Genomic DNA, 21,967 nt, shown 5'->3' with positions numbered 1-21,967 from the left:
TTCCTACCTTCTTGAGACTGTGTTGAAGAGAATGATATTCCACCCCGTAAAAGCAGAGTTTTTTTTCTGGTTCTACGGCATATTTACATGTACCCGAATTTATGTGTTTTAGAACTCCAGTATTGCCGACATCAAATTGTGTACATGTGTGCTCACGAGACTGGCAAACATAACTGAATTTACTAGTATTCAATTACAAGAATAATTTTCATTCAACTGTAATACATATACATGTATTTTTTACGAGTGTAAACGCTATTGAAAACGATAGAATTTCAACGATTTTAACATTACTTTATTTGATCAACTTGCTATAAGAATAAACTAAAATTCCAATACTGAACAATCAAAAAATATAAATAAAAGATCAAAACCTGATTGAACACGATTATCTCAGACTGAGTATTTGAAAAGTGACAACAATTTAGTTCAACAAAGGAGTACTAGTATATACAAATAAAAATTATTTGAACGAACTTTAGATGAAAACTGTTTTTGAAAAAAAAAATAAAAAATTACTTCAAATATTTGATACGTAAAAACAAACCAAATAAAAATAAAGAAAAACTTCCGCTGACTCATCGTTATTCATTAAGCCTAATTCATTACGTAAATTCTAATAATGACACTTTTATGTCCAATTGGACAGACTTTTGTCCGTCTGTGCAGAGGTCAAACGAGGTCATATCTTTGTCATCTGCGTTTGTCAGTCATCGTTCTACAATAATAAATATTCACCTACAGATCGAAGTCACCTCAGAGGCCATAGATTGACCTAAGATCTTACAATGTATATCGCTGTCCATAAAATCATGACCATTTTATCCTTGAATGTCAATGTTTGTTTTTGCACAATAGGGGAAAAAAGCTACCAAATGAATCTATAGCTTGAAAAAAAATTAAGAGCATCGTGTAACGCTAGGATACTACATTCCTTTTGTCAGTCATTTCTCTTGTGATGAACCACATTCTTCAGGACTGGTCCAACATACCATTTCCTGAGAGTGTTTTCCATCAGATAGTCAACTGACCTATCTATAGGTTTAATGATAAAGGGAATGGAGAGAAGTCCCACGGCGGTGGTAGTCCACTTTCTGGTGGGGCCGGGCCAGGTGGTGGCCTTCTTCAGCAGTACCCCGGTGTAGGTACAGATGCGGTTGATGGTGAACCCCGGGATCGCCACGGACGCCAGACCCTGCCAGATAAGTGTGTCTACTACTGCCAACCCAACACGCTGTCTCTTCTTACGCTCGTCTTCCCAGGATTTCTGATAAAAAACATATACGAAACATCTTACAGTGAGACATGTAGTTGTATTTAAATAAAATAGCTTGTATAAATAAGATTCTTTGTTACATGTTTCTGGTCTCAAGTCGGGTATATTAATTTTGGTATGTCTGTCCGTCCGTCTATATCTGTTCACAGGATTTCGCATACCTATCAATTTTACCGAGGTTTTCAGTAAATTCAGGCACGTAGCAACAGGGGCCTGCCCCCCCCACTTTTTTTCCAACATTACTTATAATATAGGAAATGTTCTTTGAAAGACTGCTTGCCCCCCCCAACTGTTTGTGATGTAAGGAAAATGTAGTATAAAAGTATTGGTACTGAAAGAAATTGGCATCGGAAAAAAGTTGATTTCTAACCCCCCCACACACACGAAATAGGTTTTTCGACTTTGGGAAACTTTCCTTTTTTTTTGATTGTCAACTTTTTCAGGTAAGTAAAAAAGATTTTTTTTTCTCTGGCTGCCCCCCCCCCCACTTTCAAAAACGATGCTACGTGGCTGTAAATTAAAAAAAAATGTAATACCTATAATAATATAACTCATTGTGTCATTATTATAGGTACAGTCTATTACGTATTTTTTTAATTCACTGAAAAGTTCACTAAAATTTAAATGTAGGCCAACTCTTTTGATCTGTCAGTATTTCTGTCTTTCTGTAGCACTTTCGTTTCCACGTGATATCTTGAAGCTTTGAGAAACTGCTAATGTCTTAAGGAAGATCTTGCGGTCAAAAGGTCAAAATTCCTGTCCATTTTAACATTTTCGCCTCCGTGCGATATCTCTAGAAGAATTTGAGCTTTTCAAGTGAAATTTTATACTACAACTCCATATGGCCTAAAAGAGACTCCAAATTATTTTGAGGTCAAAAGGTCAAAGGTCAAGGTCGTAAATTCAAAAATCCTATGAATGTGTAAAACTTTCATTTCCATGCAATATCTCGAGAAACTTTTGAACTTTTGCAATGAAATTTGGTATCATAACTCCCTCTGGCCCCGTCCCCCTTTCTTAAAGTGTCAACCCCCACCCCTTTCGTAGATCTTTTTTTCTGAATTCTAAAACGTACATGTTTAAAATTAAAGTTGAGCCTAAAAAAACAAAGTTAAAAGTTTCGTTTGTTTGGATTTCAAAATCAGTTTTAAATTAGATTTATTTGACTGAATTTATGACTTTTGGATAATTTTTACTTGAGGCTAAGTATATCTCTGTTGAAGGCAGGGACTTGACAAAGATATTTTTTTAGTATGTGCATGAAAAACTTATACGTGTTTCCAAGATGATTATGCATATGTATTTACTGGCTTTTGGCTAGCCAAGTCAAATAATTGGAAATCAATGCAATCAAAAGAGCAAGAAGGGTTTTGGTCTTCCTTCTGTTCATTCTCATGATATAATTTTAAAATAACACGGATTTCAGTTCTAAGGGTTCCTGAAAGGGTGCGTATCGTTACCGCTACATTTTCGAAATTTTCATTACCGCTACAAAAAACGTTACATTACAGCTACATATAAAAGTATACATTACCGCTATTACCTCTTTCGTTAGTCAGCCACTTATGCGTGCATGTACAAATTGATTTAAAGAACCACACATACACATAAGAGCTGTTTCCCTTCTACATGGTCAGGTTCAAATATCCCATCTCCTCAACACTTTTGAGTTTTAAAAGTTTTATTTTTACTAAATTTATATCCATCGATAACTAATACTGCTAACTTCTCAATAGTAGCCACGTTCAAGTGAAGTTTAATGTAACTACATTTCGAATTCAGACATATATATATTACTCATTCTGGTTAGAATTAAAATCGAAATTGTACTTCACTATATACATAGTGATTGTGGAACTCATATTCATTACCATACCATTCGATATACATGTAGCGGGAATGACTTAGTTGATTCTATATGTAGCGGTAATGAGTTGTTTTTGGTCAAAAAAATGTAGCGGTAATGATCGGTCAAAAATTTTTAAAAATGTAGCGGTAATGAGTTGAAATTTTTGGCGATGTAGCGGTAATGTTGACCTCCCTCCTGAAAAGCCGGGGGGAGGGGTGTGTGAACAAAGCCTTGGTGAGGGCCGAGGGGCAAAGCCCTTTAAGCTCCAGACCTATGTTTTCAGTTGTTGATTTTTTTTCTGTCTTTTTTTTAAATCTTGGATAAGTGGGTTATTTTAGCAATATATCTGTAAATCATAAGATAACACAACTAAAATGATGCTAAATTTTGTGCCACACTTATTCATTATTTAATAAATTAACTCTAGGCTTATTATTTAACGTTACATAATACAATTCTAAGAAACAAAATAAAAAGAATCAATCTTTTCTTTTAACAGGTTGGGAACACATCCCCTTTAGCCAGATCATCTCGCTTAAGCGGGATTATCCCTCTTTAGCGGAAGAAAAAACATTACCATAAACGGTAATTTTGTTGTTTTCGTTATAAAATAATCAAAAATCTCGTGCGTATTGAAAATCCGGGAGAAAGCTGCATCAAAGCGTGAATTTACTAGAAAAAACTGACATTATTGGCTAGAAATTTAAGACAATCACTGCTGCGTGTGATTATAAGAGGCTGAAATCCACGTGAAAATCGTGCCTTTTTTAGCGAAGGTTTCAAGATTTACAGTCATATATGTTTTTGAAGCATATAAAACATGTATAGATATCTAAATTATATTCGTTAGGGTCTTAATTTTCCATTCTTGTAAAAATGTTGAAAATAATGCTCTTCAGAAACCCATGATATTTGCTTAAATATTTAATCTTTGGTTGACGCTAAGTAGTACGGAAGCGCAACAGGGTTGTAACGTTTGTGGAAAAGTCATGATTAAAAAAAAGTATAAAGTGAGATGTGTACAGAATAGTGATAAACCATTAATTTAATAGAATATTGAAAAGCAAATTAATAAAAAAAAGTAAAAATCAAATATATCAAATATACTACATCAATATCGGTTATATAGACTCAATATAAATATATTGAGTCTATATAACCGATATTGACGTGCTAGTATAAATGTTGATACATGGTAAACTTGTAAATTCAGAAAAGCATGATTCAACGGCGTCGGAAGCAAATTGGTAAAAAGGAGGGGGGGGGGGGGCTAATTCAAAGATAAAAAAATCAACTTGAAAAAAAAAATGACAAAAAGAGGAGAATTTGACCATTGTCCAAACCTGAAAATCCTATTTCGTATGGGTAGAGAGGGGGGGGGGGTGTAGCTTCGAACTTTTTTTTCTACAGTTTTACAGTTACCACTTACCCTTTTTCATTAATACTGAAACGTACCTGTGGAAAGTGAAAAACATGTTACCTTGAATTACTTTTCATAACAATACGAAATTAGAGAAAACAAAAAATGCGAAATTGCATTGTTGAAATTACTGCTTTTAACGTGTTGTTATAATTTAAAGAAGTATGCCCTACGTATTCGTATTTTAATGACATAAATTCTTCATGTTTTTACCGGTGGCGATGAACAGTTCTTCGTTTGAGGACATTTTAATTGCGTTGGAAACATATGTTGGGATCCTGCATAAGTTTACATGTATAAATTTTAATAGGGAATCAGATACTTTCCAAAACAAAGGCTATACATGAAAGAAGACAGACCAGGTGGCATTTTTATATTTTAAAAAGGGGGGGTCTGAAAAATTTGCCCCCAAAATTTCAATAAAATAAAAAAAAAAGCTAAAAGTTTTGATTGTTTATTATTAAATGTGGAGTCGGCAAAATTTCAGCCGTATTTTGGCGGCGGATGCATACTGCTATAGGCATGCTTTATTTTGAAAGAATATCTAGAACACTGCATGTAATACTTCGAATTTTACATTTTATTATGCCTTGTAATTGTTTTCTTTTTTGAGTTATTGAGATGCTATTGTCACCTTTTTATATAAGCGATGATCTACCGTTTATGAATAGCTTCCTTATTAAAGAGTCTTTAATTGTTTTTCAGATAAAATGGTTGTGATTTGAAAATGGTTATGTCGATAGCTTTTACCACGCCTGATTAAAATATTGGTATATGATACATTTAAAGAGATCTAGTCGCACAACCTACCTACTGTATTTTTCCTAGTACCCCCCCCCACCTAACCGTCCATCTACATGTACATGTACCATTTCTAGCCGTCTAAAATATCACGTTTCTAATATAACTTGCAAAGTTTGAGACAGTGCAATAGTATAGGGTAAAATAATTTTTAGGGTTGATTAATTTATGTAGGACAAGAATTCAAAACAGACATTGAACGTTTATCTTATTTTATTTCACGGGTAAAATATACAGAATTAATATAATCTGTTAGAATATCCACATTAAGAAGGCGTGGCTTAATATCAGTCAATTAGGCGATTTGAGAATCTATGTTCACCAAACAGACTTCGCGTCGAGATCGCCATGCCCTACGGAAAGTCCAAAGTGATATATAATCCCGCTTTTCAAGCAGGCGTATCAAAAAAATAAGGTAAACGTACAATTACAATAACCGTAACAACGAAGTAAGTTTAATGGTACTGATAATTATCACCTGTGGTTCTCCGTAGGAAGGCTACGCTATTGTTCATAAACTTATTCTGATTTCCATGATTTGCAGCAGTAGAGGCAATGTTTTGAAGCAAATTTATTGAGATGAGACAATAAATATTTATCGAATGGGTTGACTTGCTTCCGGATTTTCCTTTTTCAGAAGTTAACACGATTACAGTTTGAATCGGAGTACAAATCTCGGTTTTCCGAGATGTATTTTCTCCCCCTAGAGAGGGATAATCGCGCTTTAGCGAGATGATCTCGCTAAAGGGGATGTGTTCCCAACCTGTTTAAATGTGTTAGTCAAGATAGGGGAGAGGGCCTTTTTTCCTCTTTTGAATCTTCCAGTGGCTTTCAATCTTATACACAGGCACTTGTTTGAATACCACAAAATAAGTAGGGGTATCCAGTATACGAAACAAGTGAAGTGCCTATGATCTTACAAATGAAATCTGAGGAAAAGATAACTGTTATAAAAGAGACCATGATATGTTCTATATACATGGCCCTGTCTACCTGAGAAGTTTCCCAGCCTTTATGTATGGCGTCTGCCACCACATAACCACTGGCTACAAAATAACTGAGGTAGACCCATCTAACATGAACCTGGGCTCGAAACGCCTCGCCGACTTCATTACTGTATCCTGCAATATACAAAAAAAAAGTCTTCTTTCAGTCCTTGTTTTTATCACAGGAGTCTGAAGTTTTAATCGTCCAAAAAAAAAAAAAAAAAAAAAAAAAAATTCCGGAAAAATTTTTTCCTACCCTTAACTAAAAAAACCCCAGGATGGCAACGTGTTTTGGGGGGACCCACCTAAACAAATAGATCTGGGCTTGGTCGGAAAAATCTCGCGACTAATTCAGTTTCCGGAGCGTTTTTGTTATTTATTTAATGTGAAAAATTCAATCTGCTTGACGACTACGGGCCGTTCCTAGCCCCTTTTCCACTTTGACAGCTCATCCTGGACTCCATGCCACTAAACCGGAAGAGAATCTCGCAGTGTATATTTGACGTTTATAAAAACTTGTTCAAATGAAATAAAATAAATAATTGTTCAACGTAAATTGATTCAGTTATTTTAAATATATTCAATAGAACTTTAAAAAGTTATTTATTCTTTTTCTTACTTGTACGACGATGTGTACCAAGGACAGATAATTCAGTTTTTACAAGCGCCAAATTTAAATCACTGAAAAGCCATGTCGACAAAGAGCCAAACAGTTAGACTAAGCGCCCTTATAAAGCATTATTTTGTTTGAAAAATATATCTTTTTATTGATCACGTATGGTAACATAAAATTGGACATGAAGTTTTACATGCATTTTTTTGGTTCTTTTTCTTCAATTACGTCATATATTCACCTCGGAGTTCACTTCCGGTTTAGTGGCATGGAGTCCAGGATGAGCTGTCAAAGTGGAAAAGGGGCTAGGAACGGCCCGTAGTCAGCAAGCAGATTTAATTTCTTAACTTGAATAAATAGCACAAACACTCCGGATACTGAATTAGTCGCGAGATTTTTCTGGCCAAGCCCAGATCTATTTGTTTAGGTGGGTCCCCCCAAAACACGTTGCCATCCTGGGGTTTTTTTAGTTAAGGGTAGGAAAATTTTTTTCCGGATTTTTTTTTTTTTTTTACGATAAAAACTTCAGACTCCTGTGTTTTTATTGATTGGCATTTAATCAAAAACATGTTTGTGTTTTCCTCGCATCATTTTGTTGCAAAAGAATAATAAAAAGATACCGTACCTAGGTACCGCACATATGTATCTCTGAAAAAATCCTCATCTCCCTTTTCAAAGTCATTTTCCATGCCAACATGCTTCCCGGAAGTTGTGCATATTTCAACCGGAAGTTGACATTTTATAAATAGCGTCCTAAACAACCAAGAGCTCGTGCTTTAAAAATGGAAGAAGACAGTAAATATACCTCGTTTGATGTGGATATGGGGTCTCCCTGTCGTAAATCTAAACCCCCTGAGAGATTAACAAAATATCAACGTCATCACACTACACAAGAAGAAATACAGGCCAAACAAATCGCTGCAGAAGAGAGACGAAAGGTATTATCCTTCATAACTATCATGCATTACCATGATTTCAACTTTTATTTTTTCTAGCTGCAGAACTGTAGCTCTCCGAAAAAATATATATTGACACACCGGAGTGTCAATACATGTATATATTTTTTCGCAGAGCTACAGTTCTGCAGCTACCCCCAAACACACAAGCGCGAAAAAATTATTTGGAAATATCAAGGATATTTTACAATTTTTGAAAAATAAGAATTATTGTTTTCAAATTTCACGTGTATTCCTCTGGGTCTGCCCTTCTTTCGACCTTGACCTTGGAGTTTGAGCTACATATATATATATATATATATATATAGTTGAAAATAGTTCACAGTCGATGTCACACAGGTGAAAATAATTATAAAAGAAAAAGAAAATGAAGTTTCCAAATTTCATTTAACACAAGCGCTTTCTGGATTTCATAATCCGTCTTCAGGTGTACATAAATTGAACTGATTCCACTGCAATGAGATTAGCAAAAGATTCCACTGCAATGAGATTAGCAAAAGATTCCACTGCAATGAGATTAGCAAAAGATTCCACTGCAATGAGATTAGCAAAAGATTCCACTGCAATGAGATTAGCAAAAGATTCCACTGCAATGAGATTAGCAAAAGAAAACTACTTCATAAATCTTTTTTCACCAAAACTGAACAAACATTAACATTGAGAAATTACCTAATTTTATATATCATCAATTAGAATTTCTGTTTACTTTGTTTATTGAGACTGAAAAATATGTGATTTATTGTCCATTATTGTCCAATTTGATTTTCCCTAACTTTTACGTAACGTAGCCATACTATGACGTCATAGATTACTTCCTTCCCTGCAAAGACTCTCATGACGTCATGACGTCATAGTTAACGTTACTAAGCAAAACAATCAGTTCAATTTATGTACACCTGAAGACGGATTATGAAATCCAGAAAGCGCTTGTGTTAAATGAAATTTGGAAACTTCATTTTCTTTTTCTTTTTTTTTATTTCCATTGTAAAATGCATACTTTCATGGAGCCGATTTAGAATGCTGTTAAACTGTTGTAGATCTTGTAGAGATTTTGTCCCAGATGTAATCCAGCCGAGATTTTCAAAAGAATTTATCCTCGAAGGACTTAAAATAGTTTTGCAAAATAATCATTTCTTTTTTGATGACAAGTACTATCTACAAACAAAAGGGACAGCAATGGGGACAAAAGTCGCCCCTACCTACGCAACTCTCGTTCTAGGTTTTCTGGAGGAAAAACTTTTTTCAGAATGCAAAACATTTTTTGGAGAGGATTTTGGTACATACATTGAAAGAAACTGGAAACGTTATTTAGATGACTGTTTTATTTTTTGGACAAAATCTCTACAAGATCTACAACAGTTTAACAGCATTCTAAATCGGCTCCATGAAAGTATGCATTTTACAATGGAAATCAGTGAAAACAAATTGCCATTTTTAGACATTCTTATTATAAAAGAGGGAAGAAAAATCATAACGGATCTCTATTACAAGAGCACAGACTCCCATCAATATTTGATTTTCAACTCATGCCATCCCTCCCATACTAAACGAAACATCCCATTCAATATGGCCAGGCGAATTTGTACTATTGTTATTGATGAGGATCGCAGAAATACAAGACTGTGTGAACTAAGAATTTTTCTTTCTAGACAAAAATATCCATCAAAATTAATTGAGGCTGCTATACAAAAGGCAAAGGAAATACCCATTAACGAATTACGTACTATTAGACATCACGAAGAGGAGAACAACGAAAAGATCCCTTTTGTTCTAACCCACAACCCAAGAAATCACAACATCTTTAAAACTGCCAAACAATTTTTCCCTATTATTCAACAATCAGAAACATTAAGGGACCTTATTAAACCAAAGGATATACTACACAGCAGGCGTCAACCTCCCAATTTGAAAAAGATTCTTACCACTGCCAAATTTACATCGAACCCCGAGAAACCGATGGTTTCTAAGTGCGAGGATCCACGATGCGGAACCTGTCAAGTTTTAAAAACCGGACAAACCATTATTTTTAAAAACGGAATGAAGTTTGACGTTAAATCTTCTATGACGTGTAAATCTAAAAACCTTATATACTGTATGACGTGTCCTACATGTGAGGAAAATTATATAGGACAAACCGGAACCAAATTAGCCGACCGTATTCGCGTGCACAAACAACAGATTAAGGATCCGACCATACGAAACACGCCATGTAGTGAACACTTTGATTCTTGTGGTAAAGGACATTTTTATATATTTCCTTTTTACAAAATAAAAGAGGAAAATGAACAATTACGGAAAGCCAAAGAACAATATTTTATAAATCTGTTTAAATCAAAATTGAACTGTTAAAAGGAATTTATATCAAATTATTTTATTATGTACATTTTATATAAAATGTCTCCATTATTGTACATTTATAATAGGCGCTTAACTTTGATCAGATGAACTGTAAAACTTTATCTGTGCGCCTCATTTAACTGTGATTACTATTACGTCACAGTCATTATGTTTAACGTTGCCTACATAACGTCACGAGGATGACGTCATAATGTAACTTGTTTACAATTTCAAATCTACTGATGAGCCCGCATGGGGCGAAAGCGCTTTAGATAAAAGTTTGAGTTTATCATTTGAATTTGGATTTTATATATATATATATATATATATATATATATATATATATATATATATATATATATATATATATATATATATATATATATATATATATTTTAAATCAACCCTAGTAATTCTTTTAGATCAATTGGCACTAAGGGCTTTTAATATTTCACATCTACCTGGTCCTATTTCATGTGAAAAGTCAATTCCCTGGGTATCATTGGTTTTGTCACTTTGACCTTGACCCACAATTTAAAAACTTTTAACCTTGGCCATTACATTTTCAATGGTTGGTTCTTGGGCTTTCATATTTATAAAGAGGCATATTCATTGATACAGCTTAAGACCTCTCTTTGGGAAAAAACATTTTTGTTCTCTTGACCTTGTATATTAACTTGCATTCGAGAAACTTAAACCATTGTCATGGGCTACCATATATTGGAGCATCAGTGTTTCACAAATACATATTGTTTTTCTGTTAATTTAGATCTATGAACAAGAAAAGCTGACGAGAATCCAAGAAAGGAGTGAAGAGTGTTCCAAAATTAATTCTAAAGTGAGTCATTTGTTGGCTCTTGATGCCAAGAGACAAGGCCTGCCTGATACAAGTCACATAAAACCCATCTCTACAAGGGAGGCTGTGCAGTCCATTAAATCTCTCAGTAAAGACTTCTCTAAAATAACACAAGGCTTCAATGTGAATCAGATGCAATCATAATATTTACCTCCATCTTACAATTTCCTCCTATTGGGAAAAGTAAACATCATGTACTTCAGGAAAATGTACCAAGTACATAAAGTTCCTTTCATATTTCATGAAGTTCCAAAGGACAAGAATTACTGAAGTTGATCAATGCATTTACAATATGAATTTTAAATGCCAGTGCAATACCAACATCACTGGAATGGAATTACAAGGATTTATTTAATAGTTGAAAAAAAGTGGACATGCAGTTCCTTGCCAAGTGTTAACGTTCAGTAACAATAGCCAAGACATGTTACTTGAATAATTTATTTCAGTTCTTTCATTGTTTATACAAATAAACACTTACAAGAAATCTTTTCCATGCCTTACTTGTACTTAAATTTGTCCACAGGATATCAGTGACAGGTTTAATATACACATAATACAGTACAGCTTTTACAGCACTCTATAGTTCCTTCTAGTGCTATTACAAAAGAGCACGTATCAATTACTGCACGTATCAAAATCATTAAAATGAAGAAGAATCCTTGATACTTTCTATGAATATACTAATGTACAGCATAATTGCACTGTGTTTGGTGATGAACATATTTTTTGTTGAAATTATGAAATTTAAGTTTGACAATATTCTTTTTATCAATCCCATTATCTTTTGCAAATAGAAAAATTAATACTCTTTTTAAGCAGTTAATACAGGTTTGTATAACTTTTTGACCCTTAAAAATCAAAACTAAAATGTAAATACCCCCCAATTGCATGCTTTATTCATACAGATTTATGACGAAAAGTTGTAACTATACACTAATAATCTTCTGGTTGATTCAGAATCCCTTTTCTAAACCCTTTATTCCCTGATAATACACTAACTTAAAATAAACAAACTAAAGAACCAATGTCCAAAGAATTAAGGAAATGAGGTTATTCTGGCACCTGAAATTTACATCATATACACATGTAAATACAAAGACGCCATTTGTCATCTTCACTTCACTAACAACAGCACTGTATATCTAAGATGACAGAGGTGTGCCTTCACATCTGTAATCTTTTGATCTCCTCTATCAGTCTCTGAGATTGTTCTTTGAAATCAATAGTACCAGCATTCATCGTCACTGTCTTCAACCTACTTTCATCCTGTGTTAAAGAGATATTAATATTATTCATTTGTTTCTGAACAATTCCATTTCAAAATTTACTGTTACAGAAAATTTACATGTACTTCCTTTTCTTTGTCTTAAAATCAAAGCAAAGTAATATTGATATTACATTATAAGTTTCCACTTTCGCTCTAAGTTTAAAGATGTATGACTTGAAAAGGGCATCTTGGAACACTTGATCAAATGCTGTTTCATTCTGGAAAGACAAAAAAAGGGACACTTTTTGTAGAATACTCATTACTAAGAAAAAATCTGTAATGAAAACACAAATGATAAATTTTGTCATGTACATTATTATTAATAGCATGATAAATTCCCCTAACATAAATATTATTGTTTATAAATATTAAACAGCATACAGTGAAAGTAGTAAGAAAGTTTTTTTTAAAAAATACAACTCTTACCGAGTCCTTTAGAGATCCTAGTTCATCAGCACGGATTCCTAACATAGCCTCGGCCGATTCCTGGAAACAGGTCACCCACTGGTTGTCTGAGTAGTCACCTAGATTTGCCTAAAATATAAAATATCTTCCCATTATGAACATAATGTACAACAAAATTTCTTTTGTAATCTAAACAGATATTTGATAATGATCTATTACTACACCTAATAATAAATTGAGGATGTTAAATCAGACAATTCTGCCCTCTTACCGATAGAATCATCCTCCACTTGTAATTAGGGAACTCCCTGGCACACTTCTCACACCTGTACATTCCATTTCCCTGGTCCACAACCTTCTTATTGCAGGAGTCTGTAGGACAGGCCTACAATATGAAATCAATACCCATATTTTGAAATACAATGCAAAGAACAATATTTCAAAGAACAAAAGTCAGAAAGTACAATATAGGGCCTGTGAATTTCTTAAAAAATAAATCATCATTTTCTTGAAAACTATTTGTGGTTTCCGTATCTACTCGACTTCGTCAATGCATGGGTGGGTAGTTTTAGCCAAACCGGATGTTGGCTTTTCAATTAACGGCTAAAACCTATAATGGTTTTGACTTTTCCAGAATTTTTCACCGATTTTTCAGATTCATTTTAAAATTTTAAGTGGGGCGCATTCCTCTCGGAAAAAAATTAAAGTATAAAATCAATCATTGGTAACTTGCGCGTATTTTTGAAGAAGTTTTTTTCTCCGAGAGGAATGCGCCCCATGTTTAAAATTAATATTTATGAATGTCGTTTGGTCAGCTGGCACATTCAGAAGCAAATTTACATTATATAATTTCATGTTATTAAAACCTCACATTGCAAGAATTAAATCTTTCATAAGAAAAATTACTGTAAATTATATAAACACGACCATAAATCCATTTTATATTAGCATAAATACATTATTTATGCATGGTAAATAGCGTAGGCTAAACAGATTTTAATACCCCAGTTCTTAGTTCAATTAAAAACATAAAAAAAAAAATAGAAATGTATTCGGGTTAGTCTATGCTTTCCACATCTGCATGTCTGTTCTGGACCATTGTTTAACAGAAGCCCTCCAAAGTAGCCAGGTTATAACCAGAATAGGTCTACTTGTTTTGGTTTTTTGTTTCAACATTTGACAAGTCGTCAATTTTTTTTCTCTTGACGTCACAATGTGCAGAAAATGACGTCAAACTTTTTTGGGAACTTCAATATTTTTCGTACTCGTGATGATTATAGATCAATAAGTAACTTTAGATAATAAAAAAATGTTTAAAATTTAAATAAATAACATTATTACTATTTAAGTAAGTGCATAGACTTACATGTATTCAATATATTCTGTGAGACTGTGACTGTGTTACATAATCATTATCATGCAGCGGGTAGATCGCGAGCGATATTAACTTGTAAATGTCTACAATAACATAGCTAAATACAGGTCAGATGTATATGTTTACTGAATCTTTTTATGGTTATATTTTGCTCGGACATTGATATTTTTCATTTAGTCTGAATATCAAAAGGTAGACAGCATGTTCCAGAGAGCGCGCGCGAGAGAGTGAAGGAGGGGGCACTAATATTTTAATATGTAGATTATGCTTTTTAAAAAATATTCTTAGTAAATGACCCAATATATTCATCAAATCGTGATTTTTAAATATGTCAGCCCAAGTTTGTGGCCTCGTTTTCCATGTGTATGCTTTAGGGTTGGGGGTGTCTATTACTGACAAACAAAATGTAAAGCATCCTGTTAAAAAAAAAACATAATATGTAATAGAAATAGTGTAATATTTAGCCGGCCTTTACATAAATAATGAATTTATCAATTTATTAATTATGACATATGTTATAAAAGAGTGGTAAAAAACTAGTTTCCGACATCGCTCATCATAGGATTATTTACTTTGACAAAAAAATGACTTATAGGAGAGAACAAAAAAGTGACATTTAGATTTAATAATTTTGTCCTAAAAGTCTTCCGGGGCAGGCCTGTCCATAAATAAAATTTTGATATTTCGATAGATCGGGATGTAATGAATAATTCAAGATAAAAAAATTAGGGCACCCTGCCCTAGGGTTAAATTCACAAACACACACCCCACACACAAAAATAAGGAAACCTGATTTTAATAATGTGTTTTTAATATAGTAAATCTTGTTTTAAAAATTCGAAAGGGGGGAGGGGTGCGCACACCCGAGGCACCGGCCCTGGATCTGCCTCTGATTAGACGGCGTTCTTGCATTAGAAGTTTGCTAAAGCTGCTCTCGGAAGTATTCGTTCAACGAAGTATAGGTATTGCTCGAAAATGCACAAGTGTCGAAAATACCCGATAGTTGAAAATGTTGAAAAGCAGAAAGATGACAGGGGAAAATGAAACTTCATAACCCTGTCTTGTGATTGTCAATAAACACACTGTACTGATTATTTTAAATGAATCGATTTATAATTTTTTCTAAAAATTTTGCAGTTGATGATCGTGATAACATTTTGCTAAAACATGAGGATGATTACTTTGAGAAAAAGAATATCTTCACAAGTCAATGTGTAAATATCACGCGGTACCTCGGGACTGCCTTACATATGAGGAATAAACATTAAACGCAGCACTTGTTCTCTACGTTGTATGTGGTACTATTTTTATTTTAACATTTACTCCCCACCCCCGGTTGCTACATTCCTGGACTTGGCTTTACATATGCAGGTTGATTAAAATATCAAATGCTTAAAGTTTGTGTAAATTATTAATAAATTTATCAAAACATTATCAATGTCAATAATGAAATGTTACAATGTATCTAATTATTTACGTGTACTGCGATAAACACAGGCGCTAAATGGACACGCTGTCATTTTCACTTGTACATGTACCTAAGGTTGTTTATACCTGACATTATAATTTCAATTTAAGTTATCTTTTATTAACAAAATATTAAAGTACTATCTGTATATATATTGTAAAATACGTTTTTGTCAAATTCTCATCAATTAATAAATATTTACCACTTTATTTATGAGAACTCAGAAGTGTTAAAATTCACAACGTCATTATGACGTTCCGTAAAATGTACGAAATTCGGCCATATACATATGCTATTTTGAAGACCTCTTACGGAAAATATGAAAAAGATATTGAAAAAAGAAAGTTGTTTTGAAAAAATATATAGTCTGTAGATATATCCAGGTGCAAAATTGTCCTATTTTGAAATTAGGCCAATTTGTGTACTTTTTGACTTTTCCTCTTTTCCATTTGGATATGTTTTTTGTCTACTTTAGACTTTGTAGATTTCCCACCTGGTACATGCAGTTTTCTTTCCGTAAGAAGAGAACTGTGGCTTTAGTGGTGAAGTACTCTGGCTTATCTGCCCCAACGTTCTCAGACTTGATCTCAGCAAAGCTCTTCCAATTTGTTGTACCTGGAAAGACAACATACAGATCTGTGTTTTTGAAATGTCCAAGTGCATTAACATGATTATAAAAATTTGTGAATCGCACTTGATCCCATATACTACAGAATTTTGTAGAGTATCTTTTTTATTGAAATCTTATCCAAAAAAAATTTGCACATAACTTGCGTTAATTAGAGTATCAGCCAAGCTAAGAGTCCTGTAAGCCTCTTCATTATAAGAGCAGTTCATGCTAGCCTTACCTCCTCCACCTCCTCCCATGCTGTCATTTCTATATCCTTGGAAGTCCATATTGTGACCATCATGTTCAAACCAGCCTTTTAGCATGTGTCCCTCTCGTAGGTCTGGGTTGTGAATGATCTGACTAGAGGCCATGGCTGACAGGGAGCGACCTAAAAATCAGAGTTTTCCAATATCAATATCGACTGCATGTTTCATGTTTGCCAAAAAATAATTTACAACAAAAATTTATCATTTAAAAAAAGTTTTGGTTCAAAAGTCAATAACACACATCCTGAAGTCTACAAACATATATAAATCTAAATGAGAAAGGATAAACATCATGATCTATAATTACAGTTTACTTTTAGCACTACATATCTTACCTCCGAAGTCTGAAACCTTTGCTCCTTTGACTGCCAAAACAGGATGGCCTGAACCATCAAACTGCTGAGCCTACAACAGTGAAAAACCTAACTGAATTAATCACTCAAAACTCAAAGATATGTCTCACCATCACTGATATTTTTATTTTGGAACATGAAGTATCTTTATCTCACACCTTTGATACATTTAATGTTTTTTTTTCTTTTATAAATATCCAGCTCTGTTGTTCTACTTTCATCCTAGTTACATAATGGGACCTAGTTTTATTTACATCAACCCCCCCCTCCCCCCTCCCGATTGTCATGTTGACAGACATCACACACAATGACCTAGTTTTACTTACATCCCCCCCCCCTGAGAGTCAAGTTGACGGAATATCCCAGACAACAGACAACTAGTTTTACTTACATTAGCCCCCAAGAGTGTTATGTTGATGGACATCCCACACAATGACCTAGTTTTACTTACATCAGGCCCCCACCCCCGAGTTTTACTTACATCGGCCCCCCACAGTGTCATGTTGACGGACATCCCAGACTGGTCCACAATCTGTAGGTCCCTCTTGGTGATCTCTTTTTTACTCTGTTTACCAATAATGGTGGTCACATCCCCACAGGTCTTCACTACACCAATAACATCTAACAAAACAGCAAATCTTATTACATCAAAATATAGGTGACATCATCAATTCCCTTAAGACCTCTTTTGCATGAACAGTTTTTACCTAAAAATAAAACTAATCGCATTCCATTTCAACAGATTTATTGCATTGATTGTTATTTTTTCCCCCAATTTTTTCCAAAAGCTTTTGTATTATATTTTCTTAGGTCATTAATACTTGCATGTATTAGATTAAAATAATCTTTTGATAAAAATTTCAACACACCGACAAGAGAGTTTGGAGCCTTGCTGTCCATTTCATTGATTTTGACGAAGTTGAAACTCATCGTCGGTAAACTACTGTCATCATCACAAGGTTCAATCATGGTGTCTGCGTTAAACGTCATCTCGTAATCATTCTGGACAGTCGTGTATTGCTTGTTGGCAGTCTTCAGGGAGGCTTTACTGAAGTAATACACCTGTAAAATAGGGCTCTCCTCAGAAAAAATTCCATGAACAATTGAATACATATAGCTTATCAATGGTGAATGAATCAATAGATGACACAAAGAGGTCCATATTTATTTGATTACTCCTTTGGTATTTACCTTGTTGACTTCCAGTAAATCGTAAAATTTATCGACAGCGTCATTGAATCCTGTGGCCCTGATCTCTGCAGAGTCGTCAGTGAGAGTGACACTGAACAACTTTCCCTCCCCCCTGGAATTTGACCAAGTTCTGATTCCACTCTTCTGGGTTACACGAGCCCTTATTCTCCATCTGCAAGTACACATATACACCATTTTACTCTTTTCTTTTCTTATTTGTTTTAAAGGTTACACAACTATTGCTATTTCTGGTAAGGTGCAATACTGAAGCTCTAGTGGAAACTTGATATTTGTGGTTATGCACGAGTCTGTCAATTTGGTGTAGATTGATCCATTTTGGTATGGTTTTATACAGTCAATCTTGCAGACTTTTAACTGCTTTGATAGACTGATGATCTTGTAGAGATTTTTACCTGTTTTGGTAAGGTGTTAGACTGTCTATCTTGTGTACTTTTGTGGAGCCTCCAGGTGTACCCCCAGGTGTGTTGGCCTTTAAGGAGTAGTTGCTCTTGGGTGCTCCATTCATATTCCCTGCAGCTGTCATTTTCAGGTCAAGTAGAACAGAAATATTTTTAAGGTAAAGAATCGTAACTTTAAACAGAATGTACATTTATCTATTTATTTAAAAGCTTTTTCAGTCCGATTATCTTTTATATCTTTCTCTTTATTCACAGATTTAGTGCAATTCTCACGAATAAATACCTTTCGGCACATTGTTGTTGACCTGCTTATCTGACACAGACCCTAAAATTTAGATTAAAAATTTGGATATCAAACATGCAGATCTTAAATTTTCTTTTCTGGTAGGAACAAAAATGTACAAGATACAAGATACAGGATATTTTATTTACTAATCAAGGGCCCCGAAGGGCATTTCAACATACATAAATGTACAATTTAAACATTTTTAAAAATATAAATTGTTTTTATAAACATGTATATAAACAGTTATATAAATGACCAAGTTACATTAATATTGTTCTCTGAGTTAATGATCATACATAATACAAATGTCCAGAAGAATGTCAATGATCACAAAACAATACAAAAATGTGATGCTAAACATGTTCATACAGTATATGTATTCATACATTTAAATGGCTTAACATGCATATACATGATGACAGATCTACTGATGTACTTATACATTGGTTCTTAATCCATTTTCAGAAAAAAAATTCCCAAGTAAGCATAATTTTTTTTTATTTTCATTATTCAATATTCATATAAGTTTTTCAGCAGGTGTCAAAGAAGAGAAGTTTGGGTGGATTTTTGAGATCGTTTCCTGTAATATTTCCTGAAATATTTGTACAAATACTGAAACTTATGACATTTACCAATAAAGCTTTGTACAAATACAGGAACTCTAATGCCATTTTCCAATGAAGCTTTATGCAAGTATGACAATTAATAAAATAACTTTGTACTAGAACTAAATTTTTTATATACTAAGATTATTAATATTAATAAGATATTTACCAATAAAGCTTTGACCCACCCCCTCCTGTTTAGGCATCTGAGGGGGGCACTGTGCAGAATCTACAAAAACAAAATTGAACATTAGGCCATAATAAAAATATTCCTAGATTCTCATCCCCGCCTGCCCCGATTTTATACCCCCGCCTCGATTTTTTTATTTCTGTTTTTCTTCATCTTAATTCTGATCGGGATCGGTATTCATCTACCATCCTACTTTCGTTTTAAATCCTGCGAAAGTGGACATGATGTTGACAGCTGAAAAGATGGTAGGCCTAATTGCTGTAATACATGCGTATATATTTTAAACAAGGGTCATTGGTTGAAAAAGATTGGTGATAATGTGAAGAGATATTGAACCTTTACTATGACTTTTATTCGGGTATTGTAGATAAAATTACACCGATTGACCAGGTCAATAAAAAATCTGCAAAATTGAAAAAATAAAAAATATAAAATAAAAGCCGCCCGCCCGCCTCGATTGTTAAAAAAATTTGGATGAGAATCTAGCAATTTATTTATTATGGCCTTAATTTAATTTTTATAATAAAAGGGAAATAAAAACAATCATTTTTTCTGCATTGCTCATTGTATCTTAGTCTGATGAACAAACATATATATACTATCAGTTTTATGTCATAAAAAAACTTTCTGCTTGCTAAATTTTTAATCCAGGGAAAAATTTGCAAATATAGATTATGTACAACACTGATCAAAACTTTTTTTTTAATTTTAGGTACCAATATTACCATCATGATCTTGCACAACTAAGGTGTCACAACTCACAACATTAAGGCATACAGTAATTTATGCCATTTTTATCAAGTTATATACATGTGTATGATTAAAAGAATAAAATAAACAAATATTCATTTGATCATACAACTGGTTAAGTCTTATAAAGAGATATCTCCCCTTATAATTACTAAGCTATATGCCTGGAAGCTTAAAACTGAGTAAGGATGAATGAGCTGAAAAAAAAATAATAAAGCAGTTATCATCAAATGTTTACACCCAGGAAAAATTCTACCCCCTCTGATTTCCTTACTGTGTTCTGATTCCGTGCCCTGAACAGCTCCTGCCTTGTACTGTTGAGGATTTCCTAATCTCTGGTCGACCTCTGACCCCTTGTGTAGAACATGCAAATCCAAAATGATCAACACACGCCTGTAATACACCAAGGTTTCTAAATTACAGCCAATACTTTAACCAACATGTGCATATGAGCTGTCAAAAAATTACTGACTTTTGGTGAGATGTGCTGGAATTGAATATTGAATATCAAAGCTATTATTTTCCATTATGAATATAATTTACCAATTTTTTTTTATATGAAATGTATTGTGTGAATAAAACCTTCATTTTTAACGATATTGGACTGGTGTATTTTCCCCCCCTATGAATTATCGCTTTACCTGTCTCCTTGTATTGTGTTGCAGAGGAACTTGTCTACTTGTACAACAGCTAAATTATCTAGCTCTCCTGACTCCATTAAACTGTTCAATTGTGTGGCCAACATGGCATCTGTAAAATCAAAAATTTGGATGAAAACTGTCCCATTCTAAAATTTCAATGGGCACTTACTTCTTCGCATCAAAATTATACTGTTCCAAGCTATTGTGATTAAAAGTAGTTAAGTTTTCTAGGATTCTTAGATAGTTAAGATTAAAAGCGTATTTGGTAGCTATCTCACGTGAGTAACTGACGACACCATCTGAAAGCAGCAATCTGTATCTATCAGCATTGGATCCCTGTGTTGTAATCTTCTTAGAACTCTGAAAATCGTGCCATTGTTAAATAAAAACTTGTTTTACAGTTAAATAAAAGAAAGGACGTTTTATTCAAACACTGAGTGAGATTGACAAAATATATAAATTTTACACAGAATATTGAATACCACATTGATAATCTAAACAACTTACAATAACTTGCAGCACTGGTTTGTCAAAATTCTGTCCATTGATAATCGCCTAAAAAATGAATAGTCTTGTCAAGTATGTAACAAAGAACATAAACGGTGACAAGACTGAAATTTACAGATGGCAACAAAAAAAATGTGGGTCTGTATTTTTATTTTCTTTGAATTTTCTTACATCTTGCAATCAGAAACCAAAATATTAGAGAAAACTTACCTCAATGGCCCCTGCACTAAGGTTATAATTAGTCATATCTGTGCTTTATTTTATACGTCTTGATTTTACCACCATCAGCAGTTTCCCGCTAAATTTCACGCATGCTCTAAATACCAAAACTTCCTGTTTACAATATTTAGCGATTAGTCAGAGTCGCGTGTGTGTTTTACGATAGGGATATTTACATTAGCTTTAAAGCACTAACATAACATAGATGAATCCACAAAGGGACCAAAAGTATTTTTCAAGTTTGTCCATAGTTAAAGAAAAGCATCTTTAAAATGATGATTACCTAACTTTTCAATGAAATAATCCTGTTAAGAGTAAGCA

The 21,967-nt window shown here is 33.7% G+C and overlaps 3 protein-coding genes across 3 annotated transcripts; 1 reads left to right on the top strand and 2 right to left on the bottom strand.

Annotated features, from left to right (window-relative positions):
• Positions 1–356: 356 nt before the first annotated feature.
• Positions 357–7,678, bottom strand: LOC134254545 (mitochondrial fission process protein 1-like). Its single transcript, XM_062737073.1, has 3 exons — positions 7,571–7,678; positions 6,340–6,467; positions 357–1,267 (listed from the first exon to the last, which is right to left on the bottom strand). Exons 1-3 carry the CDS (start codon positions 7,632–7,634, stop codon positions 941–943), a joined length of 519 nt encoding a protein of 172 aa, XP_062593057.1. The 5' UTR covers positions 7,635–7,678; the 3' UTR covers positions 357–940.
• Positions 7,649–11,583, top strand: LOC134254546 (uncharacterized). Its single transcript, XM_062737074.1, has 2 exons — positions 7,649–7,883; positions 11,008–11,583. Exons 1-2 carry the CDS (start codon positions 7,728–7,730, stop codon positions 11,236–11,238), a joined length of 387 nt encoding a protein of 128 aa, XP_062593058.1. The 5' UTR covers positions 7,649–7,727; the 3' UTR covers positions 11,239–11,583.
• On the bottom strand, positions 11,519–21,778 carry LOC134254542 (replication protein A 70 kDa DNA-binding subunit-like). Its single transcript, XM_062737066.1, has 18 exons — positions 21,638–21,778; positions 21,428–21,475; positions 21,199–21,280; positions 20,921–21,029; positions 20,554–20,672; positions 19,509–19,568; positions 18,732–18,773; positions 18,443–18,566; positions 18,030–18,201; positions 17,708–17,900; positions 17,320–17,459; positions 16,821–16,890; positions 16,458–16,607; positions 16,103–16,224; positions 13,038–13,151; positions 12,788–12,895; positions 12,493–12,579; positions 11,519–12,360 (listed from the first exon to the last, which is right to left on the bottom strand). The coding sequence occupies exons 1-18, from the start codon at positions 21,671–21,673 to the stop codon at positions 12,259–12,261; spliced, it is 1,878 nt and encodes a 625-aa protein (XP_062593050.1). The 5' UTR covers positions 21,674–21,778; the 3' UTR covers positions 11,519–12,258.
• Between the last annotated feature and the right edge of the window lie 189 nt (positions 21,779–21,967).

Source organism: Saccostrea cucullata, unplaced genomic scaffold (assembly GCF_032062105.1).
Source record: "Saccostrea cucullata isolate Sc308-1 unplaced genomic scaffold, CSIRO_AGI_Scuc_v1 ctg19, whole genome shotgun sequence".
Taxonomy (NCBI): Eukaryota; Metazoa; Mollusca; class Bivalvia; order Ostreida; family Ostreidae; genus Saccostrea; species Saccostrea cuccullata.
Note: the sequence above shows the minus strand (reverse complement) of the source record. Positions and strands in the feature narration are given on the sequence as shown.